Consider the following 22,624-nt stretch of genomic DNA (forward strand, 5'->3'; position numbering starts at 1 on the left):
AAAATGAGACATAATTTAAACCACAGAAGAATGTGTTGATGAAATACAGGAACAAATTGTACATACATTCAGCTTTTTATGATGAACTGACATGTTTACAACTAATGATTGATTGATCACAAGTTTAGTTAGTATGAACAGAGACAAACTTTTCATAGTATGTAATTAAACAAGAATCACTTCTTATATGTTTAACATTTTATCATTTAGAGCAGAACTGAAAATATCGGCATCAGTTAACTGGTGCTCATCACCCCACACAAAAGTCATAACAAATGTAATGTGAAATTATTTTACGCATGAAAAGTAGTAAAAAAAAAAAAAAAGGAAAAATGTAATAACAGGTGCAGTTTAACAGGTTCAATTCACTGACTTTTCCCTTTGAGAAATAAACAACATTATAAATATGACCATCTTCTTTATCTCTAACTGCTCTGCTCCACTGTCACTGACACCTTCACTGGTAACAGCTTCACTGGGACTTTTTTACCAATGGCAACGTATGGAAACATCTTCTGAGTGAAAGTATGTGTGAAAGTGTGTATGTGTGTGTTAGTATCAGGATCAGAGAACGACAGTTTTCCTCTGTTCAAGTCCAGATTCACTCTGATCCTCTGGAACTTCTTCTGCTCTGGGAGATTGATGTTTGGACCTGATGGTGAACGCGCAATATCTCCACTTTCATCGAACTCCATTCCCCATAACCCAGACCATATGTTGCCTCCCTTCCTCTGCACAGACTCTGTCACCACACCCAGTCCCCACCATGTATTGTCTCTCACCTCGACATCCCAGCTGTGAGTCCCTGAGTTAAAACCCTCAGAGCCCAGGACAGGGTAGAAATCATCAAACCTCTCTGGATTGTCATGAAGTTGCTGTTTGTTTCCTTCTCTCACACTGGTCAGATCTTCAGACAGGATGAGTCTTGGATCAGCAGTGTTTGGGTCCAGAACCACAGGACTGTAGGAGACCATATTCTTCATCTTGTTCCAGATGTTGAAGGTCAGGTTGCCCAGGTGTTTGGCCTGGTCTATCAGAGCTCCTGAGTCCAGCTGTGGATCCTCCAGCAGGGGGCGCTGCTGGACTCTTTCCACTGCAGCCTTGTAGTTGAGCAGGAATGAGACGTCTTCAGCTCTCAGCTCGTCCTCTGTGGCTCTGACTGTGTGTGAAAGAGCTGCTATCTCTCTGCTCAGAGCCTCCATCTTCTCCTTCATCCTCTGACTCTTCTGCTCCTCTTCCTCCCTCAGTGCAGCCATCCTGGCCTCCTCTTCCTCTTCTAGAAACTGGTGAAGCTTCTTAAACTGCTCCTTAATCTGCCTCTCTGTGAGTCGGGCCTGGACCTTAATGTGTTCTGCTGTTTGACCAAACTCCAATTGAACTTCTTCAAAACCCTTTAACTTCTTCTTTAAGGACTCCAGAGTTTCCTCAAGTTCCTTCTTGAGTTGTGAAGCAGCTTCATCGATGGGTCTGAAGCTGTGGTTGGTGTGTTTTTCTGAATCTCTGCAGACGAGACACACTGGCTGCTGATGGTCCAGACAGAAGACTTTAAGTTTCTCAGAGAGCAGACTGCAGAGAGCCTCTGAAGATCTCTTTCTCTGCTGTAAGAAGCTCTCACACAGGTTCTTCAACGCCAGGTTACAGGGTGGATCATCAATTGAAGATCTTGTCTTACAAACTGGACACAGTCTATCTTGTTTCTCCTCCCACCATCTCTTCAGACAGTCTTTACAGAAGCTGTGGCTGCAGGACAGAATAACAGGATCTCTGAAGACCTCCGTACAGACCGGACAGCAGAGATCCTCCTCTGGTCTGAAAGCCATTGAGTCTGTGGGTCATTATCAAAATATGGTGATTTTCAGAGTCAAAAAAGTTAAAATTTTTAATACAGATTTCACAAATTTAATTTAACGGGAACTATTTATTAGCATGCTCACCATGTTACCAACTATAATGGACAACTAGAATATTTTTCTTTTTTTTTCTCCTTAAAAAAAAAAATCTATCATATGTAGGCCTATTTAGTTTTCTGTCGTTGGTGTTACCACACAGTAACACCAATGACAGTAACACCAATGACAAATATCTATAGGCTAATTACACAAAATAGTGTCCAAGCTAGCTCAAAGCCAGCATGAGTCAGCATCTTAAAATCTATAAATTACCTACTCATTAAACTGTTTTTATCCATAAAAATATTTAATTATAGTGCAAATCAAAGTAACACCAATGACACAACAAAAAGAACCACGTTGATAAACAACATTTTAATTGAAAATATCTTAGGTGAAGCTGAAAACACAGCAGACAGTCATGGCTCCCCTCCCTCCTCTACTGACTTGACTGAAGTTTACTGTGACTTGAGTCCAGGTTTTAGTCAAACTCACCTTCAGTGTGTGGAGTGTCGGCAGGTTGAAGCAGCAGTGTTGTAGCTGGACTCACTCACAGGAAGTTGTTAGTTTGGTCTGAAGCTGAATCTGATCGTCTCTTCTTCAGTTTGCGTCTCTGGGACTGAGGAAGAACAAACTCTTTCCTGGTTTAAGTCTGTGAGTCATGTGAGGGGGCTGAGCTGTGTCAAACTGAAACTTAAGCAGGATGATGTTACATAAGCTCAGTTTAGTTTCGCTTTGTGAACACATTAATCAAAAAAGTCAGAAGAAATAGTTCCTATCAGGACTTCAAACTCGCAGGACTTGAGTAAATTCGTTTTTTGTCTCCTGGCCTTTGTGAGAAGCCCTTAGAGTTCGGGCCTTGCACTTAAGCTGTGTGGTTGAGTTGAGACTCACCTTTGAACCTACCATCCCACTTGTCCTGCTGAGACAGGTCACTGAGTAAGTAGACAAGTAGTTGTAGTAAGTAGACACAAGATAAATCAAAGCTGCTTTATAACAGTGGGTCATGGTAACAGCAGTACAGTTCATCCATTCAGGCTTAGGCAGATGAGAGTTGAATGTGGTCTAAGGTAAGAACAAATAACAAAGGAGACAATTACTAGAAGAATTCAAACAACCAAATATCGTCAAATTATGCTGCTTGTTAAGACGCACACAACTCCCTGCACTTGGAAACCAGACATTAGGTGCAACACCACTGGGCTCCAATACACACTCATTGAAAAAAAACTGAAAACAACTTGTCCACTGAAAAACACACAACTCAGTCACTGTGGTGTCGGGCTGAATTCGCTTTTATTGGTCACTGTTCTGAAGTCCTTCTAAAAAAGATAATCCTTCAATTGATTACAAAGCAGGCCTGAAGATTATTGTGTAACTCAGCTACCCATAAATTGTGTTAAAAGTGTTAAAATAATATTTCATGCAGGTTTAAATAGTCTAATGAAAGGGTTAACAGTGTAGGTCGGAGATGCATTATTAAATATTTCAATTTCATTTTATTTTGAAAAGCACATGGTGAAAGAGGAAGTACCGATCGAGAAAGAAGTGAATACTGGTCCTTCATTGGTGGTCGAAGGTGTGTGATTGACGGTGTCAGATAGGAAGAGAGAGATAGTGTAGCCTACATGTGTGTGTGGATTTTGGGGAACTTGACAGAGAGACGATCGGAAAAGAGAGACGTCAACAGAGTCACATGGCGACAAGTGTGTAGTTTCACTAGGCTAATGTTAGACTTATGGAGAAGACTGCTGCTGCACATTTACCTGGATATCTGAGCTGCGCCTGATTGGTGGACAACTGGAGACATTTCTACTCGAAGTTTCTGTTGTAGTTGTGCACGTTTTGAGTGTTATTATTATTATTAGCACTGGCTAGTAAAGTGAATAGACTGTTAGCCGCTGCCTAGCTAAACCAGCTACCAGCTAACTCTGTGGGCTGAGCCTCATTGTTTCCCACGCGGGACCGTGAGGCTTCATCTGAAACGCTGTCAGGGTGAGTGAAAGAGACTCCATCACCGTCTCACCTGTCTGTCTGCCTCCATGTTGATCTACCTTCAGCATCGCCTTTCATCAGACTGGGTAAACTGTCGTTCTTCGGAGTTGAGCTGCACTCGAGGTAGGCTAACACTTTTACTTTTTACTTTTCTGTGTTTGTCACAATTAGAGATTTTCTTGGTACGATTATTGTCAGAGCACTTATCACGGTATTACGATTATCACGATTATTATGCATTTAATTTCACAACACTAGGCTATGTATGCATAAAATCAAATATAGTCAAAGTATGATTACATTACTAGCCTACAGAAAAGTAGGTTGAAATATTTACTATTTAGTTTATTTTAATCGATTTCTTTTATTGCAAATGACAAGCTTTAAATTCCTACCGATTCAATGTTATATTATATAAATGTAATTTAACAAACCAAAACAAAGTTACACATGCGGTAACAAGCAGATGTTGTGTAATTTTCTTTTCCTCCGTGCAAACCTGGCTCTTTTTGTTCCAATGTTTTGGAAAAGTCTCGGTAGATCTAGGAATCTTTATGATTAACTGTAGTGTTTAATACCTGGGTTAGGCCTAATCGTGACATCCTTAGTTATGTGGATCATGTGGATTAAAACTGTGGATTTTCTCGCTTTCAAGCATCGTAACGTTAGGCCTGCAGCGGATTTTATTTAGATTTTTGTGCGTGCGTTGTGTGGGCCCACTGAGTTGAGTTTGACTTTATTACACATAGTATAGCACAAAGCTAATATGTTGGTTGTTTAAAGGTGCTTTTGAGTAGCGTAACGGTTCATTTTTGTTTAAACTTGAAGAGTATTTTCTTGCAACTTAAAGAGATAAATTATGGGTTTAATTTAATTAACTGATGGTGAACCTTTTTCTTTCGTGCCTTAATTGTTTGTGATGACAAACGAAGAGAACAAAGAATTTTTAAGTTATTTTCTCAGAAAAGTGAATTAGTTTATGTTTCTTGACATTTAAGTCTAATTAAATAATTGATTTATATTTTCTAAATCAGAAGCACTCTGCCTGCTCATTTTTGAACCGGTATTTCTCAACCCGCTCTCTTTCCACGTTGATCATGGCTGATATCACCACCGTTGCTGCACTGTAGCTACTTGCTGTACAAGTCCTATCGCGTTTGGTGTGAACGCCCTTAACACCGTCAGCACCCGGTCTACTCAGGTCCACTGAGCGGAGCCGACACAATGTAAGGCAACATGTAATCATGTTCATTTAATGTGATCGCTAACCGAGATGAAAACTTGAAAGACCGTACGGTGATTATGATTATTGATAATGACGAGCTAAGAACGAGAGTCCACATTGATGGCTTGTTATGATGTCTGTATCTTTAGCTCGAGAAACTGTATTTTTAATGTTTTATTGTGATGTTTTCAATTAGTTTTAAAGGTAGTTTAAGTGTTAATTTATACTTGCATTGAAGGAATGTTTCCTGATAGATAAGCTGTATTGCACTTATGAACAGAGCCGGCCCTCCCTATAAGCGAACTAAGCAGCTGCTTAGGGCCCCGCAGCCACTAGGGGGCCCCCAAACTTTGCTCAATCATTTGTCTAACCCTCTCTGACAAAGTGTAACCCTTGACCCAACTGGCAACAATGACCGTGACACCAGATATATCTATCGCTCTGACGTAAACGTAACGCAGACTGTGGCCCGTGTCCGGTAACGAGCGCGCACCACCCCCTCCCTCCCTCACTCACTGAGATCGCGATTTGCGAGGAGGTGATTAGCTTTTGGACAGTGACGATGTCCAAAAGGATATATCCGTCAGGTGCAGAAAATAGGAAAAAGAAGAAGGTCGAGGATGAAAAAAAAACAAGGACAAGGTAAGGCTAATTAATGTTATGTTTACCAGATGTACGTTTAGCCGAAAAACATGTCGGTGCTTGTGTTAGCTCACTTAGCTGGCTAGCTGCTACATGTACCAGCCTGCTGCAGTTCACATGTCCTGGCTGATTTTAAGGTCTGTTTACAGTGAAAAGATAACAGCTGTTTTCCTGTGAGGGGATAAAGGATCAATCACCCATTTATTAATGGCTGCTTAGATATGCCATGTTGCCACATCCTCATTCCCCTGTGGCTGGTTCCAGTCATACAGTTGGTAAGTTTCTTGTTTGTTGCCACAATATGTTTATATCTATTGGAAAATTAAATTGTGTGTACAGTGCACAAGTGGCTGAAAAAATTCTACTAATCTTCTCCACAGCTCCAATGGTTACTGCTGATGATGCTGCTGACCAACCAACATCCTCTATCTTCTTCTCAACTGAAGTTTTGTTTTAACTGTTCTAGAATTTAGCTGTACAGATAATTTAAAGAAAATAAATCTGTTCAAACTGTAATCTTTTGTAGAATCCTTTATCTTTCTGCTACATCAAAAGTAGTGATTTAATACTGCCGGTTTGGAGCCACCTATTGCCATTCACAATATTAACATTAACATTCAGACAAAAACAAAGTAGAAGAAAAAATGACAAGTGCAATTAGACAGCTTTAAGAGTTTACACTCCAATTAGTAATGTGAACTATCTGCTTGCCATCATGTTGATAGAGGTACAATAAAATATGCAAGGGTTGCATACGGTAGCTGGTTTTATGAATATTTGATGGTACATAGGCTATATACACTGTGAGGCAGGGCCCCCAATTTTATCCTGCTTAGGGCCCCCAGATGTACAGGGCCGGCCCTGCTTATGAATATCGCGTCTATGTCGATAACTGTCATAATTTGATGTCAAGTTTTCTGTATTATTACATCCCTAATCTGGAGAAGTGGGCTACAACTGGAATAACTAGAGGCATGTGTGATTGATTGACAGGTCTGTCCTCCAGTGATTGACAAGCTGATGAGACACCAGAGAGGAGCTTCAGTGGTTTGTGCATCGTTTTGAGTGAGTTGTGTTAAATTTCTGCTGCTTCCTGGGTCTTTGTGGAGGAGGATGTTACAGGGACAGTTTCTCTCTTAGTTACTGATCTTTAATCAGTTTCCATTTCACCGTGATCACGGCTCGTTCTTTGGCGCTAACAGACCAGAAGGAGCTGATATCCACATGTCCACATGCATCAAAACTTTCAGGTTTAAGACATGAACTTGTTTCTTTGTTCTCGTTTCACTGGTGTCGTTTTGTATTGAACACAACACATTCACTGTGATCCACCATGTTTGAACTGAAGTGTTTGTGTTTTACTGTGATTCTAAGTGTCTACACTGTGAAAACTGACTGACTGACCCAACAGACGAAGGACATCATGTATGGAGCTGTGATGATGAAGATGAGAATGAAGAGTTCAAGGACAGCAACATTAGAACATTTCTTTTATCTATTTACTAATCATAAGAAATCATCCTGGAACTATCAACAAAGTTAACAACCCGAGCATTAAATATGAATAAGTCAGTGAATATCAAGATCAAAACAGATGAATATAAAAACCATGAGAAATGTATACAGACTGTATACACAAGATAAAAATTCAAGTAACAGGATACATTAGAAATCCAGTCCAACAAACTGCAGCTGAGTCTCCATCCTTGTGTGGACAACACCACCCTCTGGTGGACAAATGTTGCAGCTGCATCATGAAATGACCTCATATAGAAGTGCAGGAGTGCAATGAGAACATGGGGTGTTTCTATGTTGGAGTGTGAGCAGGTTCACAGACAGTACAGTAGTCTACACATCAGACCTGCTGTGGACTGGACCGTCCAATCAGGAGGGAAGAACTCCTCCGTCCTAATCACTGTTGGTCTTGGTGTCATCACATCAATCAGACAATAGTTCATAGATTTTGCATAATCTCGGATGAAGAGTTTCTACACATTTGAAACTTTTCATTCATGCAAAAAGACATGAATGAATCTTGTTTGAAACTCATCAACTGAAGCAGAATTCAAAATGTAGTTTGTTGAATGTGATCAATGATCAGATGAGACAACGGGTGCAGTTTAACAGGACGTGACTGAGTCAGAACAAGATTTTATTGTGTTGATGAAAAACAGGAACAAATGTATTCAGCCTTTTATGATGAACTGACATATTTACAATGAAAACAGCTTTTTTTTTGTTTCAGTTCAGTTATTGTTTGTCTCTCTTCATAGATCTACACAAAACCCCAATAACACAAGATTAATAACATAAAATGAGCCAAAACCACAGACCACAGAAGAAGAAAAGGGTAACAAAAACCAGTGAGAAGTCAAAGAGAAACAACAATGTTTGCAATAATGAGACAGCAGTAGGACAGACAGTTTAACAGGTTCAATTCACTGACTTTTCCCTTTAAGAAATCAAAGTCAAAGTCAAAGTGTCTTTATTTGTCCCAAACAGGGAAAATTGATTTGCAGCCAGGAAGATCCACACATTCGAACACATACACAAATGGGCAGATTAAAAGGACCTACTGCAAGATAAAATATGATTAAAAAGTGCCAATAATGTACAAACAAATAAATAATAAACAAAATGGGGCCTAAAGTAAAAAATGCAACGGGCAGGTTACAACAGCCGTGAACAGTCTGTATACAATTATCTACTGTCTCTGAAATAAACAACATTATACATATGATCATCCTCTTTATCTCTAACTGCTCTGCTCCACTGTCACTGACACCTTCACTGGTAACAGCTTCACTGGGGCTTTATCATCAGAGTAAATGTATGGAAACATCTTCTGAGTGCAAGTGTGTGTGAAGGTGTGTGTCAGTTTCAGGATCAAAGAACGACAGTTTTCCTCTGTTCAAGTCCAGATTCACTCTGATCCTCTGGAACTTCTGCTGCACTGGGAGAACAATGTCTAATGCTGATGGTGAATGTGCTGAGTATTTACCTTCATTTAACAATAGTCCCCATAATCCAGACCATACGTTGTCTCCCTTCCTCTGCACAGACTCTGTTAACACACCCAGTAACCAGAATGTAATGTCTCCAACCTCGACATCCCAGCTGTGAGTCCCTGAGTTAAAACCCTCAGAGCCCAGGACAGAGCAGGAATAACCAAACCTCTCTGGATTGTTTGGAAGCTGCTGTTTGTCTCCTTCTCTCACACTGGTCAGATCTTCAGACAGGATGAGTCTTGGATGAGCAGTGTTTGGGTCCAGAACCACAGGACTGTAGGAGACTATGTCCTTCATCTTGTTCCAGATGTCGAAGGTCAGGTTGCCCAGGTGTTTGGCCTGGTCTATCAGAGCTCCTGAGTCCAGCTGTGGATCCTCCAGCAGGGGGCGCTGCTGGACTCTTTCCACTGCAGCCTTGTAGTTGAGCAGGAATGAGACGTCTTCAGCTCTCAGCTCGTCCTCTGTGGCTCTGACTGTGTGTGAAAGAGCTGCTATCTCTCTGCTCAGAGCCTCCATCTTCTCCTTCATCCTCTGACTCTTCTGCTCCTCTTCCTCCCTCAGTGCAGCCATCCTGGCCTCCTCTTCCTCTTCTAGAAACTGGTGAAGCTTCTTAAACTGCTCCTTAATCTGCCTCTCTGTGTGTCGGGCCTGGACCTTAATGTGTTCTGCTGTTTGACCAAACTTCATTTGGACTCTTTTAAAACCCCTCAACTTCTTCTTTAAGTGCTCCAGAGTTTTCTCAAGTTTCTTCTTAAGGTCTGAAGCAGCTTCATCGATGGGTCTGAATCTGTGGTTGGTGTGTTTTTCCGAATCTCTGCAGATGAGACACACTGGCTGCTGATGGTCCAGACAGAAGAGTTTGAGTTTCTCAGAGTGCAGACTGCAGAGAGCCTCTGAAGATCTCTGTTCTCTCTGCTGTAAGAAGCTCTCACACAGGTTCTTCAACGCCAGGTTTCGAGGTGGTTCATCTCTTGAAGATCTTCTGTTACAAACTGGACACAGTGGATCTTGTTTCTCTCTCCACCATCTCTTCAGACAGTCTTTACAGAAGCTGTGGCTGCAGGACAGAACAACAGGATCTCTGAAGACCTCCGTACAGACCGGACAGCAGAGATCCTCCTCTAATCTGGAAGCCATTTAGTCTGTGAGTGAAGCTAAAAACACAGCAGACAGGAAGTAGAGTCAGTCATGGCTCCCCTCCCTCCTCTACTGACTTGACTGAAGTTTACTGTGACTCTGAGTCCAGGTTTTAGTCAAACTCACCTTCAGTGTGTGGAGTGTCAGCAGGTTGAAGCAGCAGGACTCACTCAAAGGAGTTGTTAGTTTGGTCTGAAGCTGAATCTGATTGTCTCTTCTTCAGTCTGCTTCTCTTCACTGATGGAGAAATGCAACATTGTCTTGGTTCATCTAGTGTGAGTGGTCAGTGGTGGAGCTTAAAAACTGACTGAAAAGGATGTAGCATCATTTGTTTCAGTTCAGATGAAGCTGTGGGTTGAATGTAGTGGAGCAGTTGAACCAACAGGAAGTGAAGAGTCATCCATTTCTTTATCAGCTAAGCCAAGAGTTTATGCACAGCACAGATACTGTGTAGACCTAAGTTGTGACTGTCAAGTCTTGCCTTGTGCGCAGTCTGATAGGAAGACCAGCAATGACAGCTTACAGCTTAAAAACAACACATTCTGCCAGCTCTATTCTTATTCTTCAACTAAATTCATAGTATATTTGTAAAAAGTTAGGACTGAATTAGTTGTAATTAATTTGTTGCATTCTTTTTAAAACCACCACAATGTTGAATCAGTGGGAGCCCTGAGCTTGTTTCCCTGCAGCTTGACAGTTGCATCTGGGGGTGATTGGGTTTACTTGTTGATCATGACAAACTGCTCCCTGGTTTGTCCGAGTTGATTAATGTGAGTGGGCGGAGCTTTGCCAACCATTTAAAACAGGTTGATTTTCATTCCAGACTTTTGACGGTATGGTGAAAACACTTGGTGCAGCAGCTCTGCTCTGATCCTGGTTTTCCCCAGCACTTATGCACATTGGACACCAGAGTGTCATCGTAGTGCTTTCCTGACTATGTATCTGTTACTTACCCAGTCATCACTGCTGCAACCCACTTTGTTGACACCCCCGGTAGAGGTAAGATCGGGCCTAAAAAATCCAGCCCGACCCGACCCAGGCCCGCGGGATTAAAGCCCGAACCCGAGCAATTAACTTGATTTGCAGGCCCGAGCCCGAACCAAACCCGAAATTTCATATTTTATTTGTGAGGACTCAGAGTACGTCCTTAAGAATCTAGCGCGGCACTTTAAGAGAGAGAGAGAGAGAGAGAGCGCGCAGAGAGAGAGACGGGGAGAGGGAGAGAGAGAGAGCGCAGAGAGAGAGAGAGAGCGCAGAGAGAGAGACGGGGAGAGGGAGAGAGAGAGAGCGCAGAGAGAGAGAGAGAGCGCAGAGAGAGAGAGAGAGCGCGCAGACAAAGAAGAGCAATGACGGGGTGGATAATAGATTGTCTGGAATAAAGGGGCAGATTACATAAGATTATTCTTTTTCTGCTCCCTTTTGTTGAGATTTGGGAGGTTTTTGCCTGATTTATTGCCCGATGCCATGTATCTCGCTTTCTTTCCCCCTCCCTCCGCCCGTTGTCACTTTGTTGTCGCTCCACAGAGCGCACATGGCTAATTAATATGCACGTGCTGACCATATATGGTTGTGTAGGCATTCCGGGGACGGAGGTGTGTTCACGTGCGCAACTGCGCACCATTCTTGGATCCAGTTATCAAAGTTGAGGTGCAGAGTTGTGCACGCACAGTTTGATAGATCTGAAAAAGGTGTAAATATTTTGGGCTGTCTTTTCACCGTAGGCCTAAGCAAAACATTTAGTAGCAGCAGTTTTACACTGCTAACTTACAGTTTTGATAAATGAGGCCCCAGGCCATAAGCCCAGAGCCCAGACGCTCACAGCTGCAGCTCCGCGGCTCATCCGCGGCGCTGTCCGTGGTGCTGAAGGTGACAGGTCAACTTGACAAACAAACTGCAGCATAGTTCTGTTTGTTTATCATATGTGTCAGTTTTGTTTGCGACTTGATAGTTGAGTTGTTGAGATTAAGAACATCACTCCCTCATCAAACCAGTGATAGGCATGCTGAAAAGAAAAGAGAGAGAGAGACGCGCCTGGGTATCGCAGCTGTAAAAAAAAAAAAAAAAAAAGAATAGCGGTATCAAAAAGTGTCGGACTACCGGCATGTCTAGATAGAGGGATGTCGTAATAGCGGGATGTCTAAATAGTGACATGTCGGAGTAGCGGGATGTCTGAATAGCGGGCGGACCCCGGATAAATAGACAGACTTGGGTTTAAGATCTTACCTCTCTAAGACAGAGACAGGAAGGAGTTCTTTGAATTGTCATTGCAAGAGTTTAGTACAGTACGTGTTGTTGTGATGAGGCGACTTCTGTTTTTTTGTGGACCACGGTGTCTCGTGGCCAAACTACTCAGTCGGGTCCTCGAAACGCATCAAAGTCAGCGCACTGTGATGTTAGTGTAGCAACATCACAGTGAGTTGTGACAAGATTACTGATTTAATCTCGGTGTTTCCTACACATCATGGCCCACGCCACTAATTCGGCTCTGCCTCTGACACTAACAGGGCATTTTGCAGCACTCCACACATCGTTTATACATTTCTATAAACATATATTAAAAAAAAAAAAAAAAAAAAAAAGTCAGCGAGAGAGAAGCCCGGCCCGACCCGACCCGAACGTAATGATTGACATTTTATACCCGACCCGACCCGAAATTCGGGTCGGGTCGGGCTCGGGCTCGGGCTCGGGCTTAAGATCTTACCTCTAACCCCCGGTATGCTTCCTCATCCTCTCACTCATCTATGGCCCTCTGCTTACAAAATGCAGTTCACAACCACCACCCACTGATCTTCTCACCACTGTTTTTCACACTACCACAATACCTCCACCCTCAACCCTCAGCACAGAGTACCTCAGCTCCAAGTTGTCCCTCACAATATTCCAAGTGAGGTATCGGGCTCAGGAGAATTCATGCGAGGAAGGCAGCAGCTCCTGATTGCATCAGCTCCAGACTCCTGAAGTCCTGTCCTGACCAGCTCTGCTCAGTGATTGAGCGCTGGTGAGAGTGCAAAGACTGTGGAAAACAACCTGTACGTCCCAACAGCTACAGGCTGGTGGCACTGACATCCCAACTGATGAAGACCCTGGACGCTGCAGACTTCAGTAACAACATGCCCACCTGTCACCTTGAGAAGTTTTCTGACGACTCTGCAATTGTTGGCCTTATCACTCAAGGGGACATTAGGGAGTAAAGAAAACGGATTGAGGATTGTGGACTGGTATCTGAGGAACCACCCCTAGGTCAATGTGGAGAAGACCAAGGAGCTAATGATGTAAGGAGCAGACACCCCTCTCCAACACTGCTGAACATCCAGGGCAAGGACATTGAGATGGTGACATTTTACAAGTACCTGGGCATTCACCTGAACAATCGACTGGACTGGACTGGACTGGTAATACCACTGCACTTTTCAAAGAAGGGTCCAAGCAGATTATATCTGCTCAGGAGACCAAGGACTTTTGGAGTGAAGGGGGCACTCCCTAAAGGGATATTTTGGTGTAGGTTTAACCCAAGGTAAAACCGTTGAACGCCCCCCTGAAGAGAACAAGTTTGTCGACCACAAACTTCTCTAGTTGTAGTGGCTTCAGCACAGACAATGTAATAGCAAAATTCTGCTGCCATACTTAGTCAACAGTACGAATAGGGTCCAAGCCCATAATACGAGGCATCAAACACTTGCTAGTTTTGTCCAAAGTGTAATAGGTTATTTGTAGTGCTGCTCATTTAGTTTAAGAAATAGACAGCTCCAGTTGAACTGTATCCGCTAACGGAGCTAACAGACCTAACAGACCTAATGGTGCCAATGGAGCTAACACAGCTAACAGTTTAACAGAGCTAACAGGTACTCGCCGATACCCATGCCGGCAATTTTGGCAGTATTGGAGTCATTTAGTGCAACAACGATGTAAATTTCCCCAGTTTGCGATCTTATCTTATCAAATCTTATCTTCCTTACGTCAGTCTGCTGCCTTTCCAACAGTAAAAAGAAATGGGCAAAAGTGTGATTTAAAATTAGATACATGTATTTCCACTAAATTTCCTCTAGATGGTGCAAAGCATCTACAACTGATAGTTTTTATTCAGAAATGGTCAGAATCAGAGAGGAGTAACATTTGGGGTGAAAAATAACGAGACTGAAAGTTAAAATGAGCTCAGTGGGCACATGTGTTTTATTTTTTCAATTTAGTTATGTATGCAGGGGTCGCGTTAACCGGATATTTTCCGTCATTGACCGTTTTTTTAAAACGGTGACGGAAAGATTTTGAGGCCATCCGTCATTTTGACAGATTGCAATTCACAGCCATTGCTGTCTGGCCATGTGCATTTGTTTACAATGAAGCCGGCGGATAATCAATAAATGGAGCGATGGATAACGATATAAAACATATACAATGTCACAAAGTCACTACGGTGAGAATTAGATAAAAAAAAAAACCTCACAGCTGGCTGGTGCGCTCAGTAGAAAACGCTGTAGTACATCCTCTAGGCCTGTGTGGAGCGTGTGTGGCGCTGTAGCCACACTAACAACAGAGAAGAAGACAGAAAGCTTCCCCGCAGTATTCAAACTCCTTCAAGTGGATTAAATGTTGACTGGGAGTCGTGTCAGTGCAAATATGACGGTCGATAATGATTTAACGGGCGAGATTCAGCTGCAGTGTCCGAGGGGCCGACAGTAGTCAGCTGTTCAGTTACGTAGCTGTAGCTACACAGCGGTGCCGGTGTGTCTCGGTACAGGTAGAGCAGTGGGGGTAGGACATCACCGTTTCACACACTCGCCGCGCACAACTCTTCTAAAGGTAACGTTAAGCCTTCTTTTAATATTTTGCCCGCCGTGGCATTGTTTATAACACTTTAAGCTGAGTGGGTCTTGTCCTGTCTGAATTTGTGCTGCATCTGGCTGTGTGGTCTATAGCTTCAGTTGTTTCAGTGATGCGCAGTGGCTGCGTGCGTGCGTAAAAGAGAGATGAGAGAGAGAGAGAGAGAGAGAGAGAGAGAGAGAGCGAGAGAGAGCGAGAGAGAGAGAGAGAGCTAACGCCAGTGCACTATGTGAAAACGTGCTCCTTTGGATGTTTTGGTATAACACATGGGTTAGCATGTTGATTGTTGACAGAAAACTGATGTCATCTAACGTTGTATTTAGATGTTGAGTGGCAGAAAGTGACCCCCGCATTCACTGACTGACCCACGGTTAGATGTGCTCTGACGCCGACTCTGCTCCGGAGCATTCTCTGTTCAATTTGTTTGGAATTGATATGAATTAAACATGAATTAAAATTGAATGCTATATGGCATTATTATCATTTAAAAAAAATTTAAGTGACCGGTAAAAATAGATTATGACGGAATTTTTATGACCCCGTCAGTCAAAATGACCGGCGACGAAAAAGTCTAGCGCAACCTCTGTATGTATGTATGTATAATTTTAGAAAAGTTTGTCAAATACACAGCTCTGTTTTAGTACTAAGTCTCTAATGTGTGTTTTTCATCTTCAGAGGATTTTCTTTCATTAAAAACAAACGAAACAAAACAACACACCCGAGTAAACATTGATGTATAAAACTAGATATTATATGTTCCGTATATTCTAGATACATACCAGTTAAAGCAGAAGTAAGTGATATATTTGTGTTAATATAAGTCTTAAATAGTTATATCTTCCGACAGCAATCACTTACATAGAGTGTTTGGTCTGAAACACGGGTCTCTCAGTCCCTCTGCTCTGCTCTGAGCCGAAGAGAAAACATTTATCGTATCCTACAGTTTTTATCCAATGAGGAGAGAGAACGGCATGCAGGGCTGTGTGTGCAGCCAAGGAACGCCGTGAATGTGGTGACGTAGCGACGAGGACTGTTATGGTGCGTTCAAGGAAACTCGTATTTTTCCGACCGTGAAGTCGTACCAGTTCGATCTGGTACGAGTTCACCGGTCGGAAGTTACGAGTGGCCGTTATAGTGACTTTCACCGGTAAAACAGGTCGGAAAAACACGAGTGGGTTGCCTGGAACGCTACAAAGTTGTAAGTTGTGACTTGAAGCTGTAATTTACGATTTCAAAAGCCTGCCTGGAACGCAGCATTAGCGAAAACGACCGGATCACTCACTTCTGCTTTAAGAAAGTGTGGTGAGTGGCCTGTTGACTCATTTAGCGTGCAATTGTACGTGTGCACAAGATGACTGATGTATCTACTCCATTTACTTTTATCCTGTTTTCTCAAGAGTGCCGAGCATGTCGAGAAGAGTTCTATTGAACCGCTCAGGCTGTGGATCGCCCTGAGGGTGGTAGGGTGTAGTTTTAGATTTCTTTGTGACAAGCATACTCAACATTTTATGAGTGAGGCGACTCTCAAAATCCCGGCCTTAATCCGAGTGTACTGTCTTTTGTTGACCATAGTGGACAAAATACTGTTCCCACAGGACAACTCAAGACAATATTTTATTATGTTGATGAAGAACAGGAACAAATTATGGACCTTTTTGTGATTACCCGACACATTGATACATTTTAATTGTTTTGTATGAACAGAGACAAACTTTTCATATTATGTAATTAAACAACACTTCTTATATGTTTGACATTTTATCATTTGGAGAAGAACTGAAAATAAAGCTTTTTTTTTTATCTCCATCAGTTAACTGGTGCTCATCACCTCACACAAAAGTCATAACAAACGTGATGTAAAATTATTTTACACATGAAAACTAGTAAAAAAGGAAAAGTGTAATAATGAGACATTAGGAAGACAGGTTCAATTCACTGACTTTTCCCTTTGTGTGTGTGTGGGCTGTGTGCACACGCAACGGTCAAATATTTATAGACAGACATCAATAACTTCATTAATCATCAATTTGCCCGACTTCCTGTCTGGTATTATCTGTTATACATAGCTTGACAGACAGCCCTCGCGGGAGACGCCGAACTGAAGCGCAGCGTGCGCCGAACTGAAGCGCAGCGTGCGCGCAATATTCAGCTTTTTATGATGAACTGACATGTTTATTACAATTGATGATTGATTGATCACAAGTTTGTGGCTCTTCATAGATTTACACAAAAAACAACAACAACAATATATGACATAAAATAATCGACATCAATCAAAATAAGGTAAATGCAATGCATGGAATCATTTTACAGATGAAAAGGTTGACAACAGAATGAAAAAATATAGCTACTTAAGGAGAAAAAAGGTTATAAAAACCATTGAGAAGTCAAAGAGAAATAAGGAGTGTTGGTAATAATGAGGCAGCAGGAAGACAGGTGCAGTTTAACAGGTTCAATTCACTGACTTTTTACTCTAAGAAATAAACAACATTATTAATATGATCACCTTATTTATCTCTAACTGCTCTGATCCACTTTCACTGACACCTTCATTGGTGACAGCTTCAGTGGATTTTCATCAGCATTGCCAATACATGGAAACATCTTCTCAGTGAAAGTGTGTGTGAAGATGTATATGTGTGTGTTAGTATCAGGATCAGAGAACGACAGTTTTCCTCTGTTGAAGTCCAGATTCACTCTGATCTTCTGGAGCTTCTTCTGCTCTGGGAGATCAATGTTTGGACCTGATGGTGAACGAGCTGAGTATTTACCGTTAATGAGTGACATTCCCCCAAATCCACCCTTTATCTCGTCTCCCTTCCTCTGCACAGACTCTGCTATCACACCCAGTCCCCACCGTGTACTGTCTCTAACCTCGACATCCCAGCTGTGAGTCCCTGAGTTAAAACCCTCAGAGCCCAGGACAGAGCAGAAAGTATCGATCCTCTCTGGGTTGTCAGGAAGCTGCTGTTTGTCCCCTGGTCTCACACTGGTCAGATCTCCAGACAGGATGAGTCCTGGATGAGCAGTGTTTGGGTCTAGAACCACAGGACTGTAGGAGACCATGTCCTTCATCTTGTTCCAGATGTTGAAGGTCAGGTTGCCCAGGTGTTTGGCCTGGTCTATCAGAGCTCCTGAGTCCAGCTGTGGATCCTCCAGCAGGGGGCGCTGCTGGACTCTTTCCACTGCAGCCTTGTAGTTGAGCAGGAATGAGACGTCTTCAGCTCTCAGCTCGTCCTCTGTGGCTCTGACTGTGTGTGAAAGAGCTTCTATCTCTCTGCTCAGAGCCTCCATCTTCTCCTTCATCCTCTGACTCTTCTGCTCCTCTTCCTCCCTCAGTGCAGCCATCCTGGCCTCCTCTTCCTCTTCTAGAAACTGGTAAAGCTTCTTAAACTGCTCCTTAATCTGCCTCTCTGTGTGTCGGGCCTGGACCTTAATGTGTTCTGCTGTTTGATCAAACTTCACTTGAACTTCTTCAAAACCCTTTAACTTCTTCTTTAAGGGCTCCAGAATTTCCTGAAGTTCCTTCTTAAGTTGTGGAGCAGCTTCATCGATGGGCCTGAATTTGTGGTTGTTGTGTGTTTGTGAATCTCTGCAGATGAGACACACTGGCTGCTGATGGTCCAGACAGAAGAGTTTGAGTTTCTCAGAGTGCAGACTGCAGAGAGCCTCTGAAGATCTCTGCTCTCTCTGCTGTAAGAAGCTCTCACACAGGTTCTTCAACGCCAGGTTACAAGGTGGATCATCCATTGAATTTCTTCTCTTACAAACTGGACACAGTTGATCTTGTTTCTCTCTCCACCAGCTCTTCAGACAGTCTTTACAGAAGCTGTGGCTGCAGGACAGAACAACAGGATCTCTGAAGACCTCCGTACAGACCGGACAGCAGAGATCCTCCTCTGATCTGGAAGCCATTGAGTCTGTGGGTCATTATCAAAATATGGTGATTTTCAGAGTCAAAAAAGTTAAAATTTTTAATTCAGATTTCACAAATTTAATTTAACAGGAACTATTTATTACCATGCTCACCATGTTACCAACTATAATGGACAACTAGAATATTTTTCTTTTTTTTCCTTTAAAAAAAAAGAATCTATCATACGTATTTAGTTTTCTGTCGTTGGTGTTACCACACAGTAACACCAATGACAGTAACACCAATGACAAATATCTATAACAGGCTAATTACACAAAATGGTGTCCAAGCTAGCTCAAAGCCAGCATGAGTCAGCATCTTAAAATCTATAAATTATACTCATTAAACTGTTTTTATCCATAAAAATATTTCATTATAGTGCAAATCAAAGTAACACCAATGACACAACAAAAAGAACCACGTTGATAAACGACATTTTAATTGAAAATATCTTAGGTGAAGCTGAAAACACAGCAGACAGGAAGTAGAGTCAATCATGGCTCCCCTCCCTCCTCTACTAACTTGACTGAAGTTTACTGTGACTCTGAGTCCAGGTTTTAGTCAAACTCACCTTCAGTGTGTGGAGTGTCAACAGGTTGAAGCAGCAGTGTTGTAGCTGGACTCACTCACAGGAAGTTGTTAGTTTGGTCTGAAGCTGAATCTGATCGTCTCCTCTTCAGTCTGCGTCTCTGGGACTGAGGAAGAACAACCTCTTTCCTGGTTTAAGTCTGTGAGTCATGTGAGGGGGCTGAGCTGTGTCAAACTGAAACTTAAGCAGGATGATGTTACATTAGCTCAGTTTAGTTTCGCTTTGTGAACACATGAATCAGAAAAGTCAGAAGAAATAGTTCCTATCAGGACTTCAAACTCGCAGGACTTGAGTAAACGAGCTTTTTGTCTCCTGGCCTTTGTGAGAAGCCCTTAGAGTTCGGGCCTTGCACTTAAGCTGTGTGGTTGAGTTGAGACTCACCTTTGAACCTACCATCCCACTTGTCCTGCAGAGACAGGTCACTGAGTAAGTAGACAAGTAGTTGTAGTAAGTAGACACAAGATAAATCAAAGCTGCTTTATAACAGTGGGTCATGGTAACAGCAGTACAGTTCATCCATTCAGGCTTAGGCAGATGAGAGTTGAATGTGGTCTAAGGTAAGAACAAATAACAAAGGAGACAATTACTAGAAGAATTCAAACAACCAAATATCGTCAAATTATGCTGCTTGTTAAGACGCACACAACTCCCTGCACTTGGAAACCAGAGTGTCCTCGGTGTGCTGTCCTGACAATGTCCCTGTTACTGCACCGATCAATCAACTGCATGTGTTTCATAACGCAGCTGCTCATTTTCACCACAAGATGGCACCCTCACATCAGTCTGCTGCCTCTCCAACCGTGACCCCCAGAAACTCAACAGGCAGTTGTGTGATTTAAAATCTGATTAACGTGCAGAGACTGTATTTCTATTAGTGTAACTATCAAAGAAACAGAAAAGCAGCACATGACTGAGTCAGAACAAGGTTTTATTGTGTTGATGAAAAACATGAATAAATGTACATTCAGCTTTTTATCATGAACTGACATGTTTACACTGAAATCAGCTGTTTTTGTTGATTTTAATCTAAGTAATAATCATCGGTTTGTTGCTTTTTATAGATCTACACAAAATCACAATAACACAAGATTAATAACATAAAATGAGACATAATTTAAACCACAGAAGAATGTGTTGATGAAATACAGGAACAAATTGTACATACATTCAGCTTTTTATGATGAACTGACATGTTTACAACTAATGATTGATTGATCACAAGTTTAGTTTGTATGAACAGAGACAAACTTTTCATAGTATGTAATTAAACAAGAATCACTTCTTATATGTTTAACATTTTATCATTTAGAGCAGAACTGAAAATATCGGCATCAGTTAACTGGTGCTCATCACCCCACACAAAAGTCATAACAAATGTAATGTGAAATTATTTTACGCATGAAAAGTAGTAAAAAAAAAAAAAAAAGGAAAAATGTAATAACAGGTGCAGTTTAACAGGTTCAATTCACTGACTTTTCCCTTTGAGAAATAAACAACATTATAAATATGACCATCTTCTTTATCTCTAACTGCTCTGCTCCACTGTCACTGACACCTTCACTGGTAACAGCTTCACTGGGACTTTTTTACCAATGGCAACGTATGGAAACATCTTCTCAGTGAAAGTGTGTGTGAAGGTGTGTATGTCTGTGTTAGTATCAGGATCAGAGAACGACAGTTTTCCTCTGTTCAAGTCCAGATTCACTCTGATCCTCTGGAACTTCTTCTGCTCTGGGAGATTGATGTTTGGACCTGATGGTGAACGCGCAATATCTCCACTTTCATCGAACTCCATTCCCCATAACCCAGACCATATGTTGCCTCCCTTCCTCTGCACAGACTCTGTCACCACACCCAGTCCCCACCATGTATTGTCTCTCACCTCGACATCCCAGCTGTGAGTCCCTGAGTTAAAACCCTCAGAGCCCAGGACAGGGTAGAAATCATCAAACCTCTCTGGATTGTTAGGAAGTTGCTGTTTGTTTCCTTCTCTCACACTGGTCAGATCTTCAGACAGGATGAGTCTTGGATCAGCAGTGTTTGGGTCCAGAACCACAGGACTGTAGGAGACCATGTCCTTCATCTTGTTCCAGATGTTGAAGGTCAGGTTGCCCAGGTGTTTGGCCTGGTCTATCAGAGCTCCTGAGTCCAGCTGTGGATCCTCCAGCAGGGGGCGCTGCTGGACTCTTTCCACTGCAGCCTTGTAGTTGAGCAGGAATGAGACATCTTCAGCTCTCAGCTCGTCCTCTGTGGCTCTGACTGTGTGTGAAAGAGCTGCTATCTCTCTGCTCAGAGCCTCCATCTTCTCCTTCATCCTCTGACTCTTCTGCTCCTCTTCCTCCCTCAGTGCAGCCATCCTGGCCTCCTCTTCCTCTTCTAGAAACTGGTGAAGCTTCTTAAACTGCTCCTTAATCTGCCTCTCTGTGTGTCGGGCCTGGACCTTAATGTGTTCTGCTGTTTGACCAAACTCCAATTGAACTTCTTCAAAACCCTTTAACTTCTTCTTTAAGGACTCCAGAGTTTCCTCAAGTTCCTTCTTGAGTTGTGAAGCAGCTTCATCGATGGGTCTGAAGCTGTGGTTGGTGTGTTTTTCTGAATCTCTGCAGACGAGACACACTGGCTGCTGATGGTCCAGACAGAAGACTTTAAGTTTCTCAGAGAGCAGACTGCAGAGAGCCTCTGAAGATCTCTTTCTCTGCTGTAAGAAGCTCTCACACAGGTTCTTCAACGCCAGGTTACAGGGTGGATCATCAATTGAAGATCTTGTCTTACAAACTGGACACAGTCTATCTTGTTTCTCCTCCCACCATCTCTTCAGACAGTCTTTACAGAAGCTGTGGCTGCAGGACAGAATAACAGGATCTCTGAAGACCTCCGTACAGACCGGACAGCAGAGATCCTCCTCTGGTCTGGAAGCCATTGAGTCTGTGGGTCATTATCAAAATATGGTGATTTTCAGAGTCAAAAAAGTTAAAATTTTTAATTCAGATTTCACAAATTTAATTTAATGGGAACTATTTATTAGCATGTTGACCATGTTACCAACTATAATGGACAACTAGAATATTTTTTATTTTTTTTCCTTTAAAAAAAAAAATCTATCATACGTATTTATTTTTCTGTCATTGGTGTTACCACACAGTAACACCAATGACAGTAACACCAATGACAAATATCTATAACAGGTTAATTACACAAAATGGTGTCCAAGCTACCTCAATCATCAATCAATCAATTTGTTTATTTCGGGCATGTCAATTTAAATCATCATCATCACACTTCATCTTAGTTCAAATAATACAATACATGGCCGAAAGGGAAAGCGGAAGAAGCAAAAGCTTATCTAGTCCCACCCCCATTACCCACAGAATAAAAATCTTTTCATAATCAGATCTTATCATAATC

At 42.2% G+C, this 22,624-nt stretch overlaps 2 protein-coding genes across 2 annotated transcripts; both read right to left on the reverse strand.

The window, feature by feature from the left end:
* Positions 1-425: 425 nt before the first annotated feature.
* LOC311005856 (E3 ubiquitin-protein ligase TRIM35-like) lies at positions 426-18,629 on the reverse strand (the record flags this gene model as incomplete). Its single annotated transcript, XM_083998466.1, has 3 exons — positions 426-1,825; positions 8,753-9,659; positions 18,384-18,629. The coding sequence occupies 3 exons, from the start codon at positions 18,627-18,629 to the stop codon at positions 426-428; spliced, it is 2,553 nt and encodes an 850-aa protein (XP_083854592.1).
* Positions 18,630-20,744: 2,115 nt separating this feature from the next.
* On the reverse strand, positions 20,745-22,142 carry LOC311006138 (nuclear factor 7, brain-like; the record flags this gene model as incomplete). The annotated part of the gene is made up of 1 exon (XM_083998841.1): positions 20,745-22,142. The coding sequence occupies exon 1, from the start codon at positions 22,137-22,139 to the stop codon at positions 20,745-20,747; it is 1,395 nt and encodes a 464-aa protein (XP_083854967.1). The 5' UTR covers positions 22,140-22,142.
* Between the last annotated feature and the right edge of the window lie 482 nt (positions 22,143-22,624).

This window comes from Trachurus trachurus, assembly GCF_905171665.1.
Source record: "Trachurus trachurus genome assembly, chromosome: 22".
NCBI classification, from domain to species: Eukaryota; Metazoa; Chordata; class Actinopteri; order Carangiformes; family Carangidae; genus Trachurus; species Trachurus trachurus.